The 23245-nt window shown below is 40.2% G+C and overlaps 3 protein-coding genes across 4 annotated transcripts; 1 reads left to right on the top strand and 2 right to left on the bottom strand.

Moving 5' to 3' along the window:
• Window positions 1–40: 40 nt before the first annotated feature.
• Window positions 41–4373, bottom strand: LOC137953342 (uncharacterized). Its single transcript, XM_068800706.1, has 2 exons — window positions 4120–4373; window positions 41–1497 (listed from the first exon to the last, which is right to left on the bottom strand). The coding sequence occupies exon 2, from the start codon at window positions 1412–1414 to the stop codon at window positions 272–274; it is 1143 nt and encodes a 380-aa protein (XP_068656807.1). The 5' UTR covers window positions 1415–1497; window positions 4120–4373; the 3' UTR covers window positions 41–271.
• A 1945-nt stretch (window positions 4374–6318) lies between these two features.
• On the bottom strand, window positions 6319–9993 carry LOC137952789 (uncharacterized). The gene is made up of 5 exons (XM_068799857.1): window positions 9428–9993; window positions 8818–9030; window positions 8521–8669; window positions 8366–8434; window positions 6319–8103 (listed from the first exon to the last, which is right to left on the bottom strand). The coding sequence occupies exons 1-5, from the start codon at window positions 9656–9658 to the stop codon at window positions 6471–6473; spliced, it is 2295 nt and encodes a 764-aa protein (XP_068655958.1). The 5' UTR covers window positions 9659–9993; the 3' UTR covers window positions 6319–6470.
• Window positions 9994–11560: 1567 nt separating this feature from the next.
• On the top strand, window positions 11561–22996 carry LOC137952790 (uncharacterized). Of its 2 annotated transcripts, XM_068799858.1 has the most exons (9): window positions 11561–11734; window positions 18458–18925; window positions 19035–19209; window positions 19336–19633; window positions 20702–20774; window positions 20899–20989; window positions 21837–21916; window positions 22013–22295; window positions 22665–22996. In XM_068799858.1, exons 1-8 carry the CDS (start codon window positions 11669–11671, stop codon window positions 22253–22255), a joined length of 1494 nt encoding a protein of 497 aa, XP_068655959.1. In that variant the 5' UTR covers window positions 11561–11668; the 3' UTR covers window positions 22256–22295; window positions 22665–22996. The 2 variants fall into 2 exon arrangements, with proteins under 2 accessions (XP_068655959.1, XP_068655960.1); XM_068799859.1 differs by lacking the exon at window positions 18458–18925.
• Window positions 22997–23245: the final 249 nt, after the last annotated feature.

Raw genomic sequence — 23245 nt, 5'->3', positions numbered from 1 at the left:
GTGACAATCAGAGTGCCTGAGAGCTATTTGAGTGCCCAGATTAAAAAAAAAAAAAAAAAAAGCTTTGCAATTAAGATCCTTTACAGAAAAGAAATTGTCTGAGTCTCCATTTCTCCATAGCTGTGTACTAAAATTTGAGAGTTTTTGGTTTCGTATACATGATCTGATGCTCCCGAGTCACGGGTTATTTCCTGTAAATCCACCATTGTAGTGGGCATCTGTGGCATATCGAGAGATCACTAACCAGTCGCAGTTTCTGCAGCGTTGTCCCTCAGAAAAATCCCCCCACCCGGGTATTTATGTTCCTAGAGTGGCGAATCGCTGATTTATAAGCTTCTCGTTTGCAGCCTGCCGGAAGAAGGAACCTAAATCTGTCGGCGTTCTCTATGAGAAAAGACGGAAGATGAACCGCAGAAGCCGAGCGAGGAATTGAACCCATCTTCTTAAACAGTTCCCGAAAACTATACTCTTCGGGCAACATCTCGAAAAGATCATCCCCTTTACAAATGATCCTCTGGATCCTGTCGTGGTTCAGAAAATCCTTCGCCCTCACCCTGTCAGCATGGCTGTAAGCTGTCATCTTGAAAACAATGTCTTCTATCCTCCTGAAGCAGAAGCTACAGTGCCACCCTGCGTCGGCCAACAGGAGATCGCTTTGTCGGGAGTGGCGGTACCGCGTCTGCAGACCGACTATTTGAGCGGTTGCCCTCCAACTGCCGTAATCCAGAGGAAACTCAAACGAATACATGTACTGTTTTAGTTGAAGGTGCATCACAGGTGGGGGGCCGTCGCACCACTGGAGGAGTTTCACCGTGTGCGGGCTCGGTAATTCGTCTGTGTCGGACATGATGAGCAAGTCACCCATGTCGATTCCAGCCTGGCGCAGTAGCGAGTTGACGGTTGCGCGCTGCCTTGATTCGAAGATGAAGGGGTTGTGCTGGAAGTCATCAGACGCCTGGCCATCGAAGGTGCCATAGACGACCTTAGGGCCGGCGAACTCAAATCTGCGGAGGTTCTCTGCGAAGAAGAGGGGCTTTGGGTTTCCTGTGAAGGTTCTGTTGGACTCGAGAAGGACGAACTTGTGGACAAACGGATGGAGTTCTCTCCACCGTATCTCAAGGAGGTCGAGCTCGTTGCTGAAGAGAACCGCGTCGAACACTCGGCGGGGCTCCGCACGCAATTCCCAACCATGGAGGCGGCAGAGGTGGTACATTGAGACGTTGTCCGCATAATAGTGAGGAACGAGTGTGAAAGGTTGAGGTGGGCTGTCCCACAGAGGACGGAAGAAATAGGAGATCTTCTGGCCATTGGTGAAGATTGTGATAACAAAGATAGGGACGATGATCAAAAGGAGTAGCAGGCGAGTCCTAGGGCGTGCTTTTGGAGAAAATGGGGAGAAGGGTCTTCTGGCCATGCCACTGAATTGAGTATGCCACGATATTAAGGAGAGTAGTTAACATCTTGGATTTTCTTTCCAGCTATCCTTGCTTCTATCATCTGCAGCACAAATCGTGAAATTTGAGAGGACAAGATCACCATAGTTGCTCAGTTTGCAAAACATGTTTAAACAGAGGAGCGAGAGCAAACTGGGAACAAGACAAAAGTTACAGTAATCATGCGGCGGTATCCTCTTAACCTACTTCTAGTAATCACCCATGGGAATTCCAGTCTGCTCACAGATTCTTGGCATGGTTTCTTTTTCAAACAAGATAAGATCAAATTCAGATAGCAGTAAACAGACAGGTAAGCAGAATAAGAAAACTAAATTTATGAACTAAAACTGAATAGGAAATCAGAAAATTGTTGATTGTTCATCAGGGGAATATTTTCAATAAAGTAGGCTTCTTTTTCTTTATATGGGGTGAGCAAGTGGAATCTCATGAAGAAGATGAAAGTAGGAAGAGGAAGAAGCAAATCAAAGTTCTAAATGCCTGGAAGAGTTGTTCCAACGCACGGAACTTCCATAAAAAAGAAGTGTAGACCTACTTCAGGGATCTTGTATCAGAAAGAGGACATTCTTGTTACTCTCCTCATAAAAGATATTTCCACAGACATGTCATTCCAAGAAACAAACGTCACAAATAGGATTTAGATTCTCAAACTGTTTTAAACTTCGAGAGGTGATGAAATGGTTTACCAAAAGAAAGAAAGAAAAACAGACCACTTCCTTAAGGTCTTTTCTACTTGAGCACGATCTGAGGTGCACTACAACATTATCATTACCAGTACTGACCACAGAAAAAGCTTAGCACCCAAAACTGCTATTATAATTTTTAAGAACAAATGCATGCTTCAGTCAAATGACAGAAGTGTCCTTTGAAAGATTGAGAAGAACTCCAGAAACAGTACAAGGATATAAATTGCAATAGCCATTTCACAGATAGACCTGTTGAATGCGAGTAAAAAGTTGCCAGCCTAACAAGCAAAATGCCCCTCTCCCTTGTCACGATCACTTATACTGGTGGGTTGCCACTGGCGTGCCTTCTAGCCCCTTAAAAAACCGACCCACGACAGTACTTTCTTGCTATTAATTTCGACAAACCACTCAACCTCTGATGAGGCGGACATTCCATCAGCTCCTTTAATGTTTCGTTCATGAAATCACCCTCAAACCCACTTTGGAAAAGAATATCGCCATCAACAACGGACCACAGTCGTAATTCCCTCTCCCACCATCGAACAGATGGCTGATTGTTCCAGGTCAAACAAGTTCAATTATGTGCAATGGTCTGATATGATTTTCAAACGAAAAAACAAGGAATGAAATGCCAATTTAACCCATCATCCATAGATCGATTGATTCAACCAAATCTACCAAGTCTATTAATTCAATTGGTTGGTTGGTTCCAGGTTTTGCTATTGGAGATGACAAAGACGGGTATTGAAAACTCTCTCCAACTTTACCAACACACAAGGAAGGATTCCTTTCTCACCAAGTAGAGCCAGGTTAGAGTAAATATTAACGTCTAAAAATCCACATGATATTGGGCCGCAAACGAGATTGATTCAAAAACCTTACCAGACCCACCTAGACTTTCAAAACACAAAACAGGAGACAAAAAAATGACGATATATCAGGAAAGTAGATTTGAATCTTAAGTCAACAAGTTTAAACCCGGACGAATTAAGTTAGAACCAAGCTCTATCTCATGTTCAAATGGGGACGAAACAAATAAGGTAGCGGAATGAGGTGGGATAGGATGACGGAATACAATTGCTATAAGAATTTGGAAGTTCAACTATCTCACAAATTTAGGTTGTAGTAGAATGGATGGGCAGGACAGGCCACCCCGACCCCTCGTTGCTATCCCTATTTGCAAGCCGCGCACGCACACTGTGGAACCTCTAGGTGGGGGGCTGGACGGGTAAATTTCCTAACTATAGAACGGGTGCCAGACACACTTTTCTACAGGACCCCCAATGAGCGGCGCATGTTCTCTCCCCGAGGGTTGTTGCCCATCTAACGGGACAAGCGACACTAAAAAGAAGAGAAAAAGAAGCACTTTTACGAGGACCACCTATCGTAGTGTATCCCCAGTGGTGTTGCAGTTGCAGGCTTGCAGGTGACTTTATTTCATTAGTTCTTTGAAACGCCAAACAAAGACGCACGACAGAATACAGATGGTTACCTTTTCCAGGACAATCATCAAACGGTTGAAGATCATCACTTGCTGAGTCAAATTACAACCTACTGTGGACTTACAGTGAACAGCTCTGAAATAATTTAGCCAGTTGGGTACGACAGGTTTAATCGGCGTGTTTTATCATTACGCTCAGCAGGTTGCTAGCCTGCGGTCTTTTAAAGTTGATTTCTCGACCGGCTTTCTCAGAGCCAAGAATCAGGGGAGAAGTTTCCGGCCGACGCAAACGTTATGGCAAAGAAGGAACCTAAAACTAGAGTTGAGAAGAAAGGGATACCGTGAATGGGATTTATTGGTTTCTCATCCTATTGGCTTAACTCGGATGATATTCGACACAATGCTAGCAGAAGAATAATGATTAACGGACGGATTATTGCAAATTCAAGCATTTTGTTCACTTCTCCTGAACATATAATCAAAATCCATGGCCAAATTCAGGTTCGGTAGTAAAATTTAAAAATCCTACTTGAAGACTCACCTCGAAACTGAAACAATGTTGAATATGGAACTCTCAGGCGGCGAATTCATCAGCATCCGTCGATTGAAACCTCCAGCCTGCGTTGTCCGATCAGTTTCATCAGAAATCCCGGTATGATTCGATAGTAGAAAGAATCAAAGAAACGACTGAGACGAAATGGCAGAGAACAGCGTCTGTTGCGATTTGGGGATCTTTGGTGCAGAACTTCGTCGACAAAAAGTACGCTAATAATAGAAGCTGGCGACAGATTAAAGGATTTGTTTTTGTGGCGGAAAATAGAGCTTCGGATGCTCGGGCTTCCTCGAACTAAAAAGCATTTCGAAAAAGGCGCGAATATGTTATCAAATTACTAAAGTACCCCCGTTTGGTTAGGGTAAAACTTATCTGACGAAATTACCCCTCTAATGCTCAAATTATTTAATCACTTTACAAATATAAGTAATATCTAAAATACTGTAAAAGTCATTTTGGTGATAAAGATGTGAAACGTTATCTCAATCGTTCGCTCGTGATCAATGGTTGGCTATCTCACGACTGATCAAAAGTCAAAGGCAGAGAGCGAGAACACGAGCAAAAATCGGAAAAACTCGTACAGAATATTCGAGGGAAAATCTGGAGATGTGAAGTCGTTGGAGAGTGGGGGAAGACAAACTCCATTGCTTTTGGTTTTTTGGGATAATGTGAGTCGACATCTCCGTCTCTGATTCTGCGGCGTCGTCCTCTATCCCTCTCCTCTATCAGACCAGTCATTTATGGCAACTGGAGGTAGGTCTCTTCATCAGTGTCACTCTGTTGTCGAGTTTTGGATGTGATTTCTAGACTCAATCTTTGGAGGGAACGTGATGGCGGGCCACTGAGAAGCTACAGGATGGAAGTGGTGAAATGTTATCAAACGTAGACGGTGGCCGCTCGTTGCAGGACTTTTTGATCCAACACATTACGACACAATCCGAGAGACCTATTGAATTCTCAACGCTCCCCCGCACGTTGCCATTTGTGGCTCGTGGAAACAGGTGGGAGCGATACTCGACCTACCTTACTCTGATACCATATTGAAACCAGTTGCGCTAAAACCTCGAGGCGTTAGTGAAGGCGCAACATAAATATAAGAGGGATCGGCCCGATCGATATTAAATTTTCAACAATACCAGAATTATAATCTAATTCTTGTATGTAAATATAGACGTAAGTAGATGAATTGAATTGAGAATTATTTTACCATAATTCTGCATGGTTTCAGTCATCATAGAGAGAATAAATGCTTCTTGCTATGGACCCGCTCCCGGATCTTGTTACCAAGCACAGTGGGCGGAGACGCTCAACAAATCTCTCGTCCCGCGCCGCTCAAAGGCAGCCTCACGGGATGACTAAGGTTCGCAATTAAACCCGCCCAGGAGCGAGATTTAATTTCAAAGTCCAGCAACTCAGATCGGACCGAACTTGGGCCGGATCGGATTCAAACTTCACTCAGATCGGACTGAACTCGGGGCGGATCAGATTCAAACTTAAACTCAGACTGGACCGAACCAAACTAGACTAGACAAGACTCAACTGGGACATAATCAGACTCAGACCTATCCAAGGTTGTTGAGATGTATATCTCATGCAAAGACAATCAAATGTATGTAAAAGGTAATCTCTTTCGATCTCTTCTACTCAGTGGGGTATTTGACCACAAAAATAACTGAAACTTTGAGCAAAACTTCAATTCGACCCAGACCACCAACATTACTAATATATGTGTCGATGGCAATGACACCTCCCAGGTGAATGATCTTTGGCGACATATGACACCGGTGACTATCTTAAAAAATTATATAATAATCTCGAGGGCCTTAACCCAATGGAGTGCTCAAGAAGAGCGGATATATAGCCTACCATATTCGACCCTGAAAAAAAATCTTTGAAGCCAAAATAATTCAATTCCAGGTTATTAAATCTGAAGACCAGTTAGCCGACATACTTACACAAGTCGCATGCAACAGAAACTTTTATAACTCACTTAGCAAGTTGGGCATAAGAGATCTATGCGCACAAACTTGAAAGGGACTATTGGCGTGAGATCATCCAGAGGAGGACTTCTTCCAAATCCGTAAAAACAGAGGAAAAAATCCCTATTAACACCAACTTAGGATATGATAAGAGAGACAAGAATTACATCTAACTATAAGTAAGTAGATGAAACGAATTGAACCAGAGAAAGATTTTACCAAAAGTCCTCCAACAACACTTCACAATGCATCTTCATTTTTACAATGAGAAAAAACAAAAAAAACGCACGGAGTAACTAAAAGAAACCACAAATCATTCAATCATCTAATGTTATCCTAGTAGCCAATGGAATCCTAATATCAAACTCTGGGACTGTCTGGTAGAGTGATTTCCTGAAAAACTCGAAGCCTGTTTCTTCGTTGCATCAGCTTTGCATCCATCCCTAGTAAAATACTGTGATTTTCAACATCAAGGCGGTCTTTTGGGACTTGCTTCTGTCGCCCATCAAATATCAGAGACCTTTTCGAAGATGGGTTTCGATCAAATCTCCATGAAAATGGAGAGTTGTCGGAGTTCTTTTTATGTTGAGATGAACCTTTACAGAACGTTGAAGGCGGAGACCAGAACACTTCCTCGCTGGTACCAACAGTTGAACGTGGCTTTTCCAGGTCTGAGATACACGTTGAATGAGGAGTCAGATTAACCTGTTCAAGCTTATGTTCCGAGTTTTCTGCAAAACTTTGCAACTTTTCTGAAGGGTGAAAATGAATGATGTTTGAATTCACATTTTCATCTGAAAACACTTCTCCAGACCTTTCGCTGGAACTGTGTTTTCCATAAACTGGAGTCGGCAAATCAGGTTGTTTCTGAGACGGATCATGCCTTTTACCTGCAGGAGAATTGTTCCAACTCTTAGTTAACAGAAACTCTTCTTCTTCAACCATCTCCGCCCATGTTTTTCTACTGTTGGTAGAAGATAGAGCTTCAGTGTCCCACAAATGTTTCGAGTCTGGTAGATTCTCTCTCTCTGGAACTTGTCCTTCCTTCCATTTTTCAATGGAATCAGTGAGCGTAACTTCGTCTTCAGCCATGACTGCCTTTCTCCTATTTTTGATAGGTGACTTCTCAGAGTTTTTCTTCCGGTTTTCTTTCATGGAAGCTTGTGAACGGGTTTTCTCGTTAAAGTCTTCTGGTGAACAACCTGCTACCTGGGAATGTGTTCCTCCAGCCTCACGCCATTTTGTGTACTTGCTAATGAACGAATTTGGAGCAATTTGCCTTTCAACATTCTGAGTAGAAGAAATCTTCGAATGAGATGCCCTCCCCTTATAATGGGATCTTGTCTTCGATTCCGGAGCAGATGAAGAAAATCCTATTTCTCCCAATGTGCTTGAAATGTTCTCCATTTCATCTGAAAATGCTGGTTTTCCTCCATCAATTTCACGTCTCCATCTATTCACACTTGCCTTCTCGTTTGCGTATCTATTCCAGCTTCTAAAAACTAGAGCGCTGGAGAGAGGAGATGCAGCTTCCTTCATTTCTATTTTTTCCTCTTCATCACATCTAAATATTCGTGCACGATGGCTCTGGCTCCCCTCCTCCTGCGCTCTGTCATCCCCCTTTTCATCAATCGAATCTACTGAAAAACAATTTCTGTCATTTTCTTCCGAATGACGGGCTTGATTAGCTGTTTCTATTTCCGTAGCTTTTTCATTTGTCCTTCCACCATCGGTCATAGAGCGGCTTGCTCCATTGATCTTTTCCCTGTCTCTGTTTGGGATTAGAGGAGAAGGAGGTTCAAGTTGTGAGAGTATCTCACAAGCTCTGTCAAAAGATTTAATATATGAATCTTGAGCACTATTTTTTACCATCTCAGAGGATGGTTTGATGCTGTTAAGTATCAATTTTGCTTCTGAAAATCTTTCGGTGTACATCAAACAGACAGCAAGGTTGCATTGCTTGTTCTTATCAGGTTCAATGCTCAGTGCTTTCCTGCATCCAAACCATTAAATACAGATATAATGCTGAAACCAAGACAGAAACCAATGGATCCAAGAAAGTTTAGAACACGGATACTTGAAAAAAAATAAAAGCCTGTAAGAAATTACTTATCTGGTTCTATTTCAACAGATTGGATTTTCAATAAATTAGGGGCTTAAAATGAATGCTTGGGCTCTAAAAGAACTCAGAAACATTAAGCACTTGTCTGAAGATGGCAAAAGAATGTAGTAAAAGAATGTAGTAATGGCCCTACCTGTAATGGCTTTCTGCTTTGCTGTAGTCATTCTTCTGCATGTAAGCCCAGCCTATATTTCCCAGTAACCTGTTCACAACAGTATGAATAAATACAGAATCTACAACAAGAAACAAAAATAAGAAAAGCATCAGAAACCAAAATTTCAAATCAACCTTGCTCTTTCTGAACTTAGGGGAACATAAACTTTTTTCCCGTGAGATCTTGTGATCTTCGTCTTCCCCCCGTTAAATACTAGACCTTCTTCAATGACCTTCAGCTTGTGCTGTAGAAGCTCAATCTGTTCATCCACCTTTCCACATCTCTGCAATTACATCGACACTTCACAGTCATGAATGAGCTCACAAAACATCTATATAATTAAGTAATTTTCTGGAATCCAGCAAGAAATTTAAAAATTAGATCAGTGGCTGTTGTCAACAGATTAGAACAGGAAACAAGAAATGCATTACCTTGTAAAGATCAAGAAGAACATTGTCAAGAGATTCTTGGGCCTCATATGAGCACATGTCACGGAAAGATTTAATCGCTTCAACTGCCTCTTCAGATCGATTCAATTGTTTCATGACGACAGCCATGTCCTTCAGTGCACTGTCAACTCTATCATTACTATTTATCGCTGCCCAAAATAGTGCAACTGATTTGCTGGGGTCCTTATCAATTAACTACAGTGAAACGATCACAATTTTTTTAACACTGAGCTGAGCAAAAAACAAAGGAAATGCAAGACAGAAAATGATGAAGTTCGTAATGAAAATGGAAATTGGGAATTCCGATGGGGAATATAGCTTGTCTAAAAGAAAATAAAAACAGAAAAGAAGTTCTGCAAGCTGATAGAAAACAGAGCAATTTAAGAATATGATATGTATATTAATAAATTAACAGAAAACCGAGTAATGAGCAAAGCATATAAACGGAATCCACTGAAAGAAGGGGCAAACCCTGCCAATTCGCGGCAAAAACCTCTAAGACCTCTCTCAAAGGATCTTCATTTGCAGGAAATAAAAATAAAGGAAGAAGTAGCTATAAGAAATCAGGGATCCACAAAGAAAACATGCTTACCTGGGCATGCTTGGCCCTCGCATAAGGAGAATCTCCAGCCGGAACCTTATGAATAGTATGAAAGGAGTCTTCTCCAGCCGGAGACGATTTAAGCTCCACTGGTGTCATCGGAGAACAGAGAGCAGACCGCCACGATTTACCGACTAGCGGGGAATCTCCACCTTCAAATCTTTCCTTAAATTTTTTAGTTTCTTGGGGCGTCCGGTAAACTGCATCCCGCTCCGCGACCATCTCGACACCTTAGAAAACCGCTTTATGAGAAATCAAACACTTTTCCGTCGAAAATTTTCGATAAACCTCGTCGTCAAGAATCTTTTACACCCGTAGTTTCCTGACGCAGAATTACTTCCTGATAAAAATCCTTCGCATCCTTTGAATTATTGATGCCAAATCGTTGCCGATAAACCAAAAAAACAATCGCATTCAAGAGCCCTCTACATGTCGGGCATTCAAGAAGTCTTTGACAGTCTTGTCTCTGAGTGTGGAAATTTCGGCGAAAACTTTGAAAGAAAAGGAGAGAGAAAGAGGACTGCCTGTCTGTATCTTTCTGAGAGAGAAAAAAAGAATCACCGATGTTCGCTGCGAGCTTTCGCGTGGGAGAAAGAGAAGCTGTAACTTGTTTGGTGTTGGGGAAGGATGGAGAGATAGCGAGCAAAATCAAATAGCCGTTATAATGTAGCCGTTGAGACGGCGTTTGTTCGTTAGGATTCTTGGTTATTGTCACGCGACTCTCACGTGCGCATGTGACGGAGTTAAAAAGTCCAATAGCGCGGTCCGGCCGCCTGGAGCCCGTCGATTCGAATTCGGACCAGTAACTGGGTTGGGTTGTGATAGTTATGATAGTAACTGGGTTGGGTTATGATAGTTATCTATTGAAAAGCAATTTTTCCTTGAAGCCTTTGGATTCTCTTGTAACCACAAAAGAGGATAAGAAAAGCACAAGGAATCACTCCTCACTTGGAATACTACTTTTTATAAATTTAAAACTAGAATTAAAAATGAGTCCAAAAACATAATTGTCACATTAAAGTGTTCCTTAATCTTGTATTAGTCTTTTAGACTAAAAAAATTTTAGATTTTTTTGTTGGGATGCCAAGACCTACATCAAAGCGAACAATTAATAATAAATTTACATTATTTACGAATAATTCTATGCTAGAAAATAAAACATGGACCAGATCAAGTTGGCACGATTTGAATTGCTAAATTTACTGGTTTTAATTTTTAATTTTCTAAAGTTTGTTTTTATTAATAATACATTGACTTATAAATTATGGATAATACCAAGAAGGCTAAGGAGCATACCAGTCCCTAGGGGTGGCACCAAACCAAACCAGCTCACAAAACGTTTGAGCTCAATTCGGTTCAATTTTTGCTTGAGCTTGGCTCAAACTCAAACTTGAAATAAAGGCTTATCGAGTATAACAAATAAAATTTTGATATTTTCCAAGTTTGGCTCCTTAATTCGTAAGCTGACTCGTTAGTATAATTTGTTTACAAAAATACCCTTTAGTCTAATTCCTTCTTTAGGTGGTTAATAGTTGCTCTTATTTACCTCAAACCTTATAGACGATCGATAATTCAACCTTTTGGGTTTCTGAACATTTAATGTTGTTGTTTTATAATGGAATAAACATTATTGATAGAGGTGTTTGCTATTTATTTTATGGCCTATTATGTAGGTTATTATACATTAATATGCTTCATTACAAAGTTTTGAACTCTTAGTTAATAGTTTGAAATACAATGGTACTAAGTTTGTCACAATATTATCATTATTTATTTATAAAAATATTTATTTTTTTATTTTTAAATGTAAGTGAAAGGTTAAACCCTGCTTGAGTTCGAGCTCAAACTCTATTAAAATTTTTGCTTGAGTTGGAGTTTGAAGTATTTAAGTCGAATATATGGGGGACTATCTAGGTGTCACCCTTCTTCTAACTGAGGATATATTTGTACTCAATGGAAAAGGTCGTTACAATAAGGTACTTTCATCCCTGTTCGAAAATTCTCTACTGGTTAAACTTCATCAATCAAATTGGCGGGTAAATCAGACGATTAAATGAAAATTAAACGCTTTTTGTCTTTTCGTTCTCCGACAGTCGCGTTTTGTATCGCTCGAGAACAGTTCTCTTTCTTGTCGGATACTGGCCAACTCTTCGGAAGCCTCCGATATCTAGGGCTCTATGCTTTTCGAATTTTCAACACTTGAGGTTCGAAAACAGAGTTTTCGAGGTCCTGATGGAGAATTTGGGAGGTGAAGCGCTGCCTGGTGAAGAGAGAACGCGTGATTCCGCCGATCGAGAGGTAATTTTCAGCTAAGGAGTTGCTTCAGTAACTCTTCGGAGGATTTTTTTTTTTTTGTGGTAAGATCTAGAGATGCTTGTGATGTTTGTGCAGCTTGAAGTTTTGAATGTTTAGGATGTAATTGAAGGCTTTTGTGATTTCTTCTTAGCGCTTTTGTTGTGTTAATTTTTACGTGAAGTGGTCGACTCTGGGAGTTTGATGTGGTTTGGTACTTTCGAGTTTCATGAAATGTTTTTTATTTGATATAAGTACTGCGAATTTGACCGTTGGATACGTGTTTAGAATGGTTCAGATTTCTGTATTTTTTTAGCGAGATGCTGGCGCAGTAGTGTTGGTTTTTGCTTGTGAGCTGATCGTCTTAGCTATTTTTTGTTTTTTCATCTCTTGTTCGGTTTTTTTATCCTTCACTTGAACTTTCTGCTTATTTCCTACTTCTCGTCCATATATTAAAAGCTGTATGGATATTTTTCTTGCTTTTTTGTGCTTATATAGTTCCGACAGGAAAATCCACTACAGAGAGAGGTATTTCAAATTGAACATATGGTAATTATTGTGGTACTAATGTTCGCTTTTCGATTTCTTTCACCTCTTTCTTTATGGCCGTTGATTTACAATTTTCTATTTACAGTTTATATTCTTGAATTGGTGCTTTGACGTGCAATGAGGTAGAGAAACAGTCAACAATTTCGCCCTGCAGATTCTTCTTGTTGCGTATGCGAATTCTGACATAAAAGTTGAAGCTTCTCTGATATTCTTTGAATCTTTCTGAAATTAGCAGGTGTTACTGTCTTATGATAGAATTTTTGGTTCAGCTGTATTATTCTCATTTAGTGTTTTTAATGCTCCGAACTGAAATTCTATTCTGAGTGCTTTGACCCTGTTGTTGAATTCCCTTGGTTTACGTGCTTAGCTGATTTACTTCTTGGTGTATTATTTGCCTAATTTTCTGTTTGATATTATGCTTACTAAATCCTTGATGACAATGATGTTCATGTTAGGGAATCCCCATGTTTGAAAAGTCAAGGGACATATAGGGAATTTTTTGTTTCTTTATGAGGTTGGAGTGTGGAACACTCAACCTCATTAAATTCTTAACTTAGCTTTTATTTCCCCTCCCTCCCGACGATTTTGAATCGCTGTGTGATTTTCGACAGTGTGAGAAAACCAGGGAAACAGAAATGTTGGGATTTTTTTCCGTTGAAGCTCTTTGAAGGTTTATTTTTCAGAGAGAGTGAGAAAGCTTCGTGCTTCGAGTTTGTACGATCAATACAGTGAGAAATCACTTCCTTTCTCACCGAGACGTTCCTGCAGAAATACTCTCTGCTTGCCGTCGTTGTGCTGCTCCGGCGTTGCGTGATTCCTCTCGTTGGACGTCTCTATCCTCAGTGTAGAGTGAGAGAGACCAGAGAAGGAAGAAGGGCGTTGTATCCTCAGTGTAGAGGGAGAGAGCGAAGGAGAGGAAGAAGGAACGCCTCCGCAGAGGCGTTGACTGGTTTGTTTTATTACTGACCGTGTGCTGTTTGTTTCGTGTTGTTTCTGACCGGTGCTATTTGGGCGTCGGCGAGTCTCAGGTCTTCATACAGGTTACATTGTTCCTTCTTTTACAGATCTGTATTTATTTATCTGCAGTGGTACATTAATTTATGGATTGTATGGATAGGAAATTGTAAACATTGAACGATATTCCCTATTAAAGAATTATCATCAGTAGCTGTGGATGTAGCCCGATTTGGGTGAACCACGTTAAATCTGTGTATTTAATTTTGCTCCCTAGATATAATTTGATCTGTATAATCCTATCAAATTGGTATCAGAGCTAGGTTATACAGAAAGTCAAATTTGAGTGGGAGCAATGGCTGCAGATGAAGGGAAGTCAAAAATTGAAAAGTTCAATGGGTCGGATTTTAGTTTCTGGAAAATGCAGATAGAGGATTATCTGTATTAGAAAAATTTATACCTACCACTTGATGGAGTCAAGCCAGACAGTATGAAGGATGAAGAGTGGAACCTCCTTGATAGGAAAGCCCTTGGATTCATCCGACTGTCATTCTCCCGCAATGTTGCATTTAACATAGCAAAAGAGAAGACCACAGCGGGTCTCATGAAGGCTCTCGCAAATATGTACGAGAAGCCGTCAGCCTCAAATAAGGTGCATTTGATGAGGCGACTATTCAATTTGCGGATGACAGAAGGAGCATCAGTAGCTCAACATATAAACGAACTCAATATCATTACATCCCAATTGAGTTCAATCGAAATTGAATTCGACGATGAAGTACAAGCATTGATACTTTTGTCTTCCTTACCAGAGAGCTGGAATGCCACTGTTACAGCAGTGAGCAGCTCATCAGGAAGCAACAAGTTAAAATTCAATGATGTACGTGATCTAGTTCTCAGTGAAGAGATCAGAAGAAAATCGTCGGGTGAAGGGACGATTTCTTCAGCATTGTCTACAGAGGCAAGAGGAAGAACTAGAGAAAATAGACCAGGAAGGTCAACTCATCGAGGCACTTCTCAATATAGAAGGTCTCAATCAAGAAACCCAAACAGACCTCAAAATAGAAGGTCTCAATCCAGGAACCCAAATAGATCTCAGAACTCAAATGTCAAGTGTTGGAACTGCGGGAAAAACGGGCACTACAAAAGTCAATGTAATAGTGCACCGAAGGATCAGGAGGCGAAGGTAGAAGCAAATGTTGCTTCCTCCTCAGGGAATGATGCTGCATTGATATGCTCTCTGGAGAGCAAGGAGGAGTCTTGGGTATTAGACTCTGGAGCATCGTTCCATGCTACCTCGCAGAAAGAGCTCTTTGAGAAATATGAGTCCAAGAACCTTGGTAAGGTATATCTCGGTGATGATCAACCATGTGATATAGTAGGCAAAGGTGTAGTGAAGATCCAGTTGAATGGGTCTGTATGGGAGCTGAAAAATGTCAGGCACATTCCTGACCTGAGAAAGAACTTAATCTCAGTAGGGCAGCTAGCCAGTGAAGGCTACACCACAACCTTCCATGGTGATGATTAGAAGATTGCTAAGGGTGCATTGGTGGTTGCACGAGGAAAGAAGAGTGGTACTCTCTACATGACAGCACAAGCATGTTGTACCATTGTTGCTGCAACAAGCAACCAAGGTTCCAACCTGTGGCACCAGAGACTGGGCCACATGAGTGAGAAAGGAATGAAGATTATGCATTCCATGGGGAAATTATCAGAGCTACAGTCAGTAGAAATTGATATGTGCGAGGATTGCATACTTGGAAAACATAAGAGAGTTAGTTTTCAGACACATGGCAGAGCTCCGAAGAAGGAAAGGCTAGAGCTCGTCCATTCTGATGTCTGGGGGCCAACAACTGTTTCATCCATTGGTGGAAAACACTACTCTATGACATTCATCGATGATCATTCACGGAAGGTATGGGTTTACTTCCTAAGTCACAAGTCTGAAGTGTTTGATACTTTCAGAAGATGGAAAGCCATGGTTGAAAATGAAACAGGACTTAAGATCAAAAAGCCGAGAATTGATAATGGTGGTGAATATGAAGACACTAGATTCAAGAAGTTCTGTTATGATAATGGGATCCGCATGGAGAGAACCGTGCCAGGTACGCCTCAACACAATGGTGTAGCTGAGCGTATGAACAGAACTTTGACTGAGAGAGCCAGAAGTATGCGTGTGCAGTCAGGCCTACCAAAGCACTTCTGGGCAGAAGCAGTCAACACATCAGCTTATTTGATCAACCGAGGTCCATCAGTTCCACTGGAATACAGAATACCAGAAGAGGTATGGAGCAGAAAAGAAGTAAGACTCTCACACCTTAAAGTTTTCGGTTGTATGGCGTATGTACATATCAGTGATCAAGGCAGGAATAAGCTTGATCCCAAATCCAAGAAATGTACCTTCCTCGGTTATGGCGAGGATGAATTTGGATATCACATATGGGATGATGAAAACAAAAAGGTGATCCGTAGCAGGGATGTGATTTTCAGTGAAAGGGTGATGTACAAGGACAGACACACTGCAGATGATAGTAACTCACTAGAGAGTGAGCCAGTATATGCAGATGTGGATGATGTCCCAGATGACTCTGTAGCAAGCCCTCAGATAGAGGAATCTGTTGAACAAAGTAGTGCACACCAGTCCGACATATCACAGTCCCCTGTTCCAGCTCCGATATTGAGAAGATCTTCTCGACCTCATGTGCCTAACAGAAGATACATCAATTATCTACTGTTGACTGATGGAGGAGAACCTGAATGCTATGAAGAGGCATGTCAGACTGAAGATGCTAGCAAGTGGGAGCTTGCTATGAAAGATGAGATGAATTCTCTAATCTCAAACCAAACATGGGAACTAGTTGAGTTACCCATAGGGAAGAAGGCACTCCATAACAAATGGGTGTATCGGGTGAAAGAGGAGCATGATGGCTCTAAGAGATACAAAGCCCGATTGGTTGTCAAAGGATTCCAACAGAAGGAAGGAATCGATTACACTGACATCTTTTCTCCCATTGTGAAGCTCACCACTATCAGAACAGTGTTGAGCATTGTTGCCATTGAAGATCTCTATCTAGAGCAGTTAGATGTGAAAACTGCATTTCTTCACGGAGACTTGGATGAGGAGTTATATATGCATCAACCAGAAGGTTTCTCAGAAAAGAAGAAAGAGAATATGGTGTGCAAACTCCAAAAGAGCCTGTATGGTTTGAAACAGGCTCCAAGACAGTGGTACAGGAAGTTTGATAGTTTCATGCATAAGGAAGGTTTCCAGAAGTGCAATGCCGATCACTGTTGCTACTTCAAAAGGTACACATCCAGTTATATCATTTTGCTACTTTATGTTGATGATATGTTAGTAGCTGGGTCAGATATTGATGAGATCAAAAACTTGAAGCCGCAGTTGTCAAAAGAATTTGACATGAAGGATTTGGGTCAAGCTAAGAAGATTCTCGGAATGCAAATCACAAGAGATAAGCAAAGTGGAGTATTGCAGTTATCTCAAGCAGAGTATATTACTCGTGTTTTGCAGAGATTCAACATGAGCAATGCCAAGCCAGTTGGCACACCCTTGGACAAACACTTATGTCTATCCAAGGATCAGTCTCCTCACACGGAAGAAGAGAGAGAGCTCATGGATAAGGTTCCATATGCCTCAGCCATTGGAAGTTTGATGTATGCAATGGTCTGTATGAGACCAGATATTGGTCATGGGAGCCGTTAGCAGATTTATGTCAAACCCAGGTGAGACCCACTGGAAGGCAGTAAAGTGGATCTTGAGATATCTGCGTGGCACCACAGATAAGTGTTTGCACTTTGGCAAAGGTAAATTGCAAGTGCAAGGGTACACAGATGCAGATTTTGCAGGAGAAGTTGATCACCGGAGAAGCACCACTGGTTATGTCTTTACCGTGGGTACAACAGCTGTCAGTTGGATGTCGCAGATACAGAAGATTGTTGCATTATCCACCACCGAAGCTGAATATATAGCTATAACAGAAGCCAGTAAAGAGATGATATGGCTTCAAGGATTGTTAACCGAGCTTGGTTTCGAGCAAAGGATGAATGCCTTGCACAGTGACAGTCAGAGTGCGATACATCTGGCAAAGAATTCTGCATTTCATTCTAGAACCAAGCACATTGGTCTTCGTTATCATTTCATCAGATCTTTGTTAGAGGATGAGGTGCTAACGCTGAAGAAGATCTAAGGTAATAGGAATCCTACGGACATGCTAACAAAGCCGGTGACTATTGATAAACTGAAGCTATGTTCAGCTTCAGTTGGTCTGCAAGAATGAAGAGACCTAGATAAAGCTGCTGTATTGATATGTGTGAAGACAAATTGACATCAGTCTTCAAGTGGGAGATTGTTAGGGAATCCCCATGTTTGAAAAGTCAAGGGACATATAGGGAATTTTTTGTTTCTTTATGAGGTTGGAGTGTGGAACACTCAACCTCATTAAATTCTTAACTTAGCTTTTATTTCCCCTCCCTCCCGACGATTTTGAATTGTTGTGTGATTTTCGACAGTGAGAAAACCAGGGAAACAGAAACGTTGGGATTTTTTTCCGTTGAAGCTCTTTGAAGGTTTATTTTTCAGAGAGAGTGAGAAAGCTTCGTGCTTCGAGTTTGTACGATCGATACAGTGAGAAATCACTTCCTTTCTCACCGAGATGTTGCTGCAGAAATACTCTCTGCTTGTCGTCGTTGTGCTGCTCCGGCGTTGCGTGATTCCTCTCGTTGGACGTCTCTATCCTCAGTGTAGAGTGAGAGAGACCAGAGAAGGAAGAAGGGCGTTGTATCCTCAGTGTAGAGGGAGAGAGCAAAGGAGAGGAAGAAGGAACGCCTCCGCAGAGGTGTTGACTGGTTTGTTTTATTACTGACCGTGTGCTGTTTGTTTCGTGTTGTTTCTGACCGGTGCTATTTGGGCGTCGGCGAGTCTCAGGTCTTCATACAGGTTACATTGTTCCTTCTTTTACAGATCTGTATTTATTTATCTGCAGTGGTACATTAATTTATGGATTGTATGGATAGGAAATTGTAAACATTGAACGATATTCCCTATTAAAGAATTATCATCAGCAGCTGTGGACGTAGCCCGATTTGGGTGAACCACGTTAAATCTGTGTATTTAATTTTGCTCCCTAGATATAATTTGATCTGTATAATCCTATCAGTTCATTTATTTGAGATCTATATATGATTCATGGGCCTTGAATGGGTTTTTAGGCGTCTAATGAAACTCAAGGAAAGGATGAGAGGTCATCAGTTCAACATGCAAGGAGACCAAACCTCACCTCACTTCATATTCCTGTTAGGTCCGTGGAAAATACATGCCCTACTTCTTCGAGGACTAATAATCCATCTTTGTCAAGTCCAAGTTCTACAAGAGCAGGATTGCCTCCAAGGCCCAGTCCAGCAAAAAACAGACCGTCATCTATGAAAAATTTACTTTCTCAGAAGAGCTTCAGAACTCAAAGCATCCCAATAGAATGTGATAAAGCAGTTCTGCTCATTCCTGGAACCCCATTATCAGAAGAGCCACAAGATAGACCTTCTAGCTCAAGGCCATTTTCTCTAACCAAAGTCTTTTCTTCTGCCAAAGGGACAAACTCTTTACCTGTTACTCCTGTTACCCACTCAGGTTCAGAACCTGTACAAGAAAGACAAGTATCTATCCAGTCTGACTTTGCAGCTGTGAGTGCTTTTGTTCATTATATTTTTCATCATCTAAAAATTTGCTCAAGTGTCAAAAATATTTGTCCATGCAACTGAGCATATAAAAAAAAATTTCTTTCTCATTCAGAAACCTGAAGTTCAACGGCACATAAAGCGTTCACTATCAGTTCCAGTGAATATTAAAAATAGAAGTTTGAGGCGGATGGATTCTTTTGGAGGTTTGATTAGAATAATACCCGTAACACCTCGTGTTCCTACAGTTGATGGACTGGCTGATGATGACGCTCCAGCTGCAGATATTGGTAGAGTTCCATTTGTTTTCTCTAGTTATTCTTGATGATAAATACCATAAATATCTTAGTATTTGTTTAAAACTTCAGGCTTTCACATTTTTTTGCTAATAGGCTTGTGAGTTATATTTCTTGCAGCAGTTGAAGAAGCTGGTGAGGACATACCAGAGGAAGATGCTGTATGTAGAATCTGTTTAGTCGAGCTTGCAGAGGGGGGTGAGACTCTTAAAATGGAGTGCAGCTGCAAGGGTGAACTTGCACTTGCCCATAAAGAATGTGCAGTGAAATGGTTTAGCATTAAGGGGAATAAGACTTGTGATGTTTGTAAACAAGATGTTCAGAACCTTCCTGTTACATTGTTGAGAATACAGAATAATCAAACTGTCAGTAGGCATCCAGCGCGTGCACCTCAACAAAGAGAAAATAGTCAGTATAGGTCTCTTTCACTCTCTCTCTCTCTCTCTCTCTCTCTCTGTGCACATATTCTTAAAGTTTCAAATTCATGAAGCCTCTTTTGCTTTATTTATTGGTATGTGAAAGTAGTGTGCCTCTCTGATCAAGTTGATCTTTCAAATAATTGGAAAAAGAATTTGGAAAAGTTACTATATGGCTCAAGTAACCAACTGTTGGAATTACAGGAACTTGTGCTTATGTGATTGTAAAAGAGTTCAAAAGGCATTTGTTTTTCCAATGCAAAACCGGCAGAGCTTAGAAAATGTTGATGTCTCAAAACCTCACTCCTAGCCAATTTTTAATTGTACAATTTCTTTGTGAAACCACTTAAAAGTGTTAACCATACCCCTTAGATGTAGCTAATATCATTCATGCTTCAAATGGCTAAAAAAAATTCTCAGTTATTTTGAAAGTATCTAAATTCAAAGATATTCATTTTTCATCATGAATATCTTCCTAGTGAGGATTTATTTCTTTTTGCTTTTGAAAAATATGAGATTTGGGGATAAAATAGAAGAGAAAAGGAGACCTGCGGCTTTGGAGAACATGCCAGAAAAGCACGTCTTCCCTCTTTTTAATCAGGTTTTAAGTGATATTTTACAAAAGGATAAAAATGCCCCTCAATACTTAAAATTACATTTCTCCTAGAATACATGCCTAAATTGAATGAAAATTGAACCATAGATAAAATAACACATTGTCTATCTAACAGCCATACTATAAGAGAAAAATGTAATGTAGGAAACGACCAAAATTCCCCTGAACTGGTATTTTAACAATTGGTTTGACTAGCTTACTGCACTTTTGACTAGCTATTTCGAAAGGATCTAAATTCAAAAGATATTCATTTTTCATCATGAATATCTTGTAAGTGAGGATCTATTTCTTTTTGTTTTCCTCATCATTGGTTTGACTAGCTTACTGCACTTATGAACTCTCCATTCAAAGTATGAGTTTTGGCTTTCTATTGAGATATGTTAATTTAGCTTACTTTTGGGTTGATTGCTATACTCATTCCCATGGATTCAAGTGCAAAATATCATTTTTGTAGGGTATGGCAGGATGTTCCAGTTCTTGTTATGGTCAGCATACTCGCTTATTTTTGCTTTCTGGAGCAACTCTTGGTAAGTCAGTACCTAAGCATACAACAAATTGGGAGGGTCTAGTTGTCTATTTCTCTTATATGCATGCTATCTTCCCAATTTTTTCTGATCACTGGGTTCTGACGTTCCATTGAAATATGAACAGGTATCTAACATGGGTTCTCATGCTCTTGCAATTTCCTTGCCTTTCTCTTGTGTCTTGGGTCTCCTCTCTTCAATTATAGCTTCTACAATGGGTGAGATATAAATGAAACTTAAATTCATCTATATCCTTCTTGGGAAGTAACTTTGGATAACCTTGTTAGAAAGTAGTATGAAGGGTACTTTGGTAATTTTTCATTGTCTACACCTCTTACGTATAGCCTTATTTTATTCAGCATGTTTGAGAGTTTATGTAGTTCAAGTTTCATATAATTAGGAGAGCCTCTCTTACTTTTGTTTTTAACGTAAGCTATATACAGGGATTAGGGATCAACCTAAACCCTAATCATGAGAGCCTCTCTTACTCTCTTGCAGCCTTCTCTTCTCTTCTTCTCTTTCTCAATCTCCTTTATTACATTATTTTACAAACCTAGTAGCTTTTCTTATTCTCTGGTCACTGTGTTGTACTTCTCAACTGGATCATATGGAAGAAACAAATAGTGGTCTTTATCTTTGTCTTTTTCTTTTTCATTTAAAATTATTGTACAACTCTGGTTCATAATGAAGCTAAGGGGTACAACATGATCCAGCAGGCTACTGAGCAACAGAAGGGGAAAACAAGCAAGACCACTTTGACAGTACATAACTATTTTAAGTGATGTCTGTGTTTTCAGAATGGTTGTTTCAGTCAAAGCCAAAAAATATGATATCTTTATCCTACCCATGAGGACCTCTAGAAGATATTATTCAACTTGTCATTTCTCCGTGTATGAGCTTTCTATTAGTATCTGCTTCTCAGAATCTGTAGCAAGTGTAAAGAACTAAACATAGTGGTTTGATCAGCCTAGAGTCTCTTGCAAGTAGTTGCTAGTCTGAAATTTTAAAATTTTACTGATATCTCCTGTAGTCTCTCCTGACTGTTTACAGTGGTTAATGATTCAGTGAGCAGGAGTTATATTTGGGCTTATGCGTCCTTCCAATTTGCAATTGTCATCATGTTTGCTCATATCTTTTACACAGTAGTGAGTACATTTTACCTTTTTCCCAGGGCCTTCTCCAGCTTAGACATTCTTTGTGTTGTAGTTAACAGAAACCCCGCTTTTATGTTCATCATGCAGCTAAATGTGAATGAGATACTTTCTGTCCTCCTATCCTCATTCACTGGGTTTGGAATTGCAATAAGCACAAATTCTTTGCTTGTGGAGTATTTGAGATGGAGAGCTAGGCGAAATCTGCAGGCACTATATCACCAAAATGACTGGGCTACCCAACGACAGGAACAGGCGAGAGAGAATCTCAATGTACAACCTGCAGATAGCTTGACACGTCAAGAAACTAGCACGGAGGTTGTAAATGTGTAAATGCTTTGCAATGCTTAGGTAGTTCTGCTGATACTTTCAGGTAATAAAACATGCCTCCATGCTGTTTTATTCTGCTAATTGCTGACATGAAACCTGCATTTTTTCACTTCTTTCTTAGAAACATATCGAGATATGATAATAGACACTCAATTGTTTTTTTAGCTTTTTACTGCTCAAACTCTAAAGTAGAATAATTTTTTCTCCCTTTTAAGTTAGCACAATACATCGATTTTTACGTCATTCTTGTTTCTAAAACAAGTTAAAACTGTTGTATTGCCTTGGAGGTGATAGTTAGTGTACTTTGTGGTCCTCAAACATATTTTATAATACGACTGAGTTAATTATTGCATCAACTTACTCAGCCTTTTTATGATCTAAAAGTGGTTTGTGTTTCTTTTTGTCTGATCAGTCCATTCTGGAGACAGCAGAAGAGCAGGTTGTTGGCTGGACTAAGTAAAAAAGCTGACGTAACTACGTTGTTGAAAATCTTTCCAGCCGTGCAATCATAAACAGCAACCAATGCAAAAGTGAGTGGATTCGTGTCTTAAGAATGCCATTTCTTTGCACCACGAAATGCTCAAATGGGGGAAATGGTTGTTTGCTAATTATTTTTATAGAAGGAATGCCATCATCTAAAATTTGTACGAGGCAATGGATCGTGAAAAAGAGTAAATATATTGGAAAGAATGTGATATAACGTTTTTCTCTTTATACGAAACGAAATTTCAATATTTTTTCTTCTCTGCTTTTTTCTCATTGAGTAAGCCTGAATTGGGGTTGGTTTTTGAGACATTAATCTGATGTTGGTCTCCATAATGGGGACCTAAGATCATGAACACACGGCAGGAGGGCCCTGTTACTTTGAATGAAATTAGAATAAAATCTTCAGGTACAAGTTTCACTTCTTATTATATGCTCCTCACGTTCTCAATTTCACCAACCGAAGAGGGCCATACAAATTGAGAGTGATTTACTTTAAAAACAACGGAG

Source organism: Aristolochia californica, unplaced genomic scaffold (assembly GCF_029961685.1).
Source record: "Aristolochia californica isolate CCGP_79_NKW_82.1479 unplaced genomic scaffold, dmAriCali1.0.hap1 SCAF_16, whole genome shotgun sequence".
Classification (NCBI taxonomy): Eukaryota; Viridiplantae; Streptophyta; class Magnoliopsida; order Piperales; family Aristolochiaceae; genus Aristolochia; species Aristolochia californica.
This window is presented reverse-complemented; position numbering and strand designations above follow the sequence as displayed.

What these genes read in the sequence shown, in the direction of transcription:
- LOC137952789 (XM_068799857.1), bottom strand. Translation starts at nt 9,658, where the DNA reads ATGGTCGCGGAGCGGGATGCAGTTTACCGGACGCCCCAAGAAACTAAA. An exon ending in TTCTTCTTGATCTTTACAAG is followed by an intron (nt 8,670 to 8,817) that starts GTAATGCATTTC and finishes ATGTAATTGCAG; the next exon opens with AGATGTGGAAAGGTGGATGA. An exon ending in CTAAGTTCAGAAAGAGCAAG is followed by an intron (nt 8,435 to 8,520) that starts GTTGATTTGAAA and finishes TGTTGTGAACAG; the next exon opens with GTTACTGGGAAATATAGGCT.
- LOC137952790 (XM_068799858.1), top strand. Translation starts at nt 11,669, where the DNA reads ATGGAGAATTTGGGAGGTGAAGCGCTGCCTGGTGAAGAGAGAACGCGT. An exon ending in GCTTTCTGGAGCAACTCTTG is followed by an intron (nt 20,775 to 20,898) that starts GTAAGTCAGTAC and finishes AAATATGAACAG; the next exon opens with GTATCTAACATGGGTTCTCA. An exon ending in AATTATAGCTTCTACAATGG is followed by an intron (nt 20,990 to 21,836) that starts GTGAGATATAAA and finishes TTAATGATTCAG; the next exon opens with TGAGCAGGAGTTATATTTGG.
- LOC137953342 (XM_068800706.1), bottom strand. Translation starts at nt 1,414, where the DNA reads ATGGCCAGAAGACCCTTCTCCCCATTTTCTCCAAAAGCACGCCCTAGG.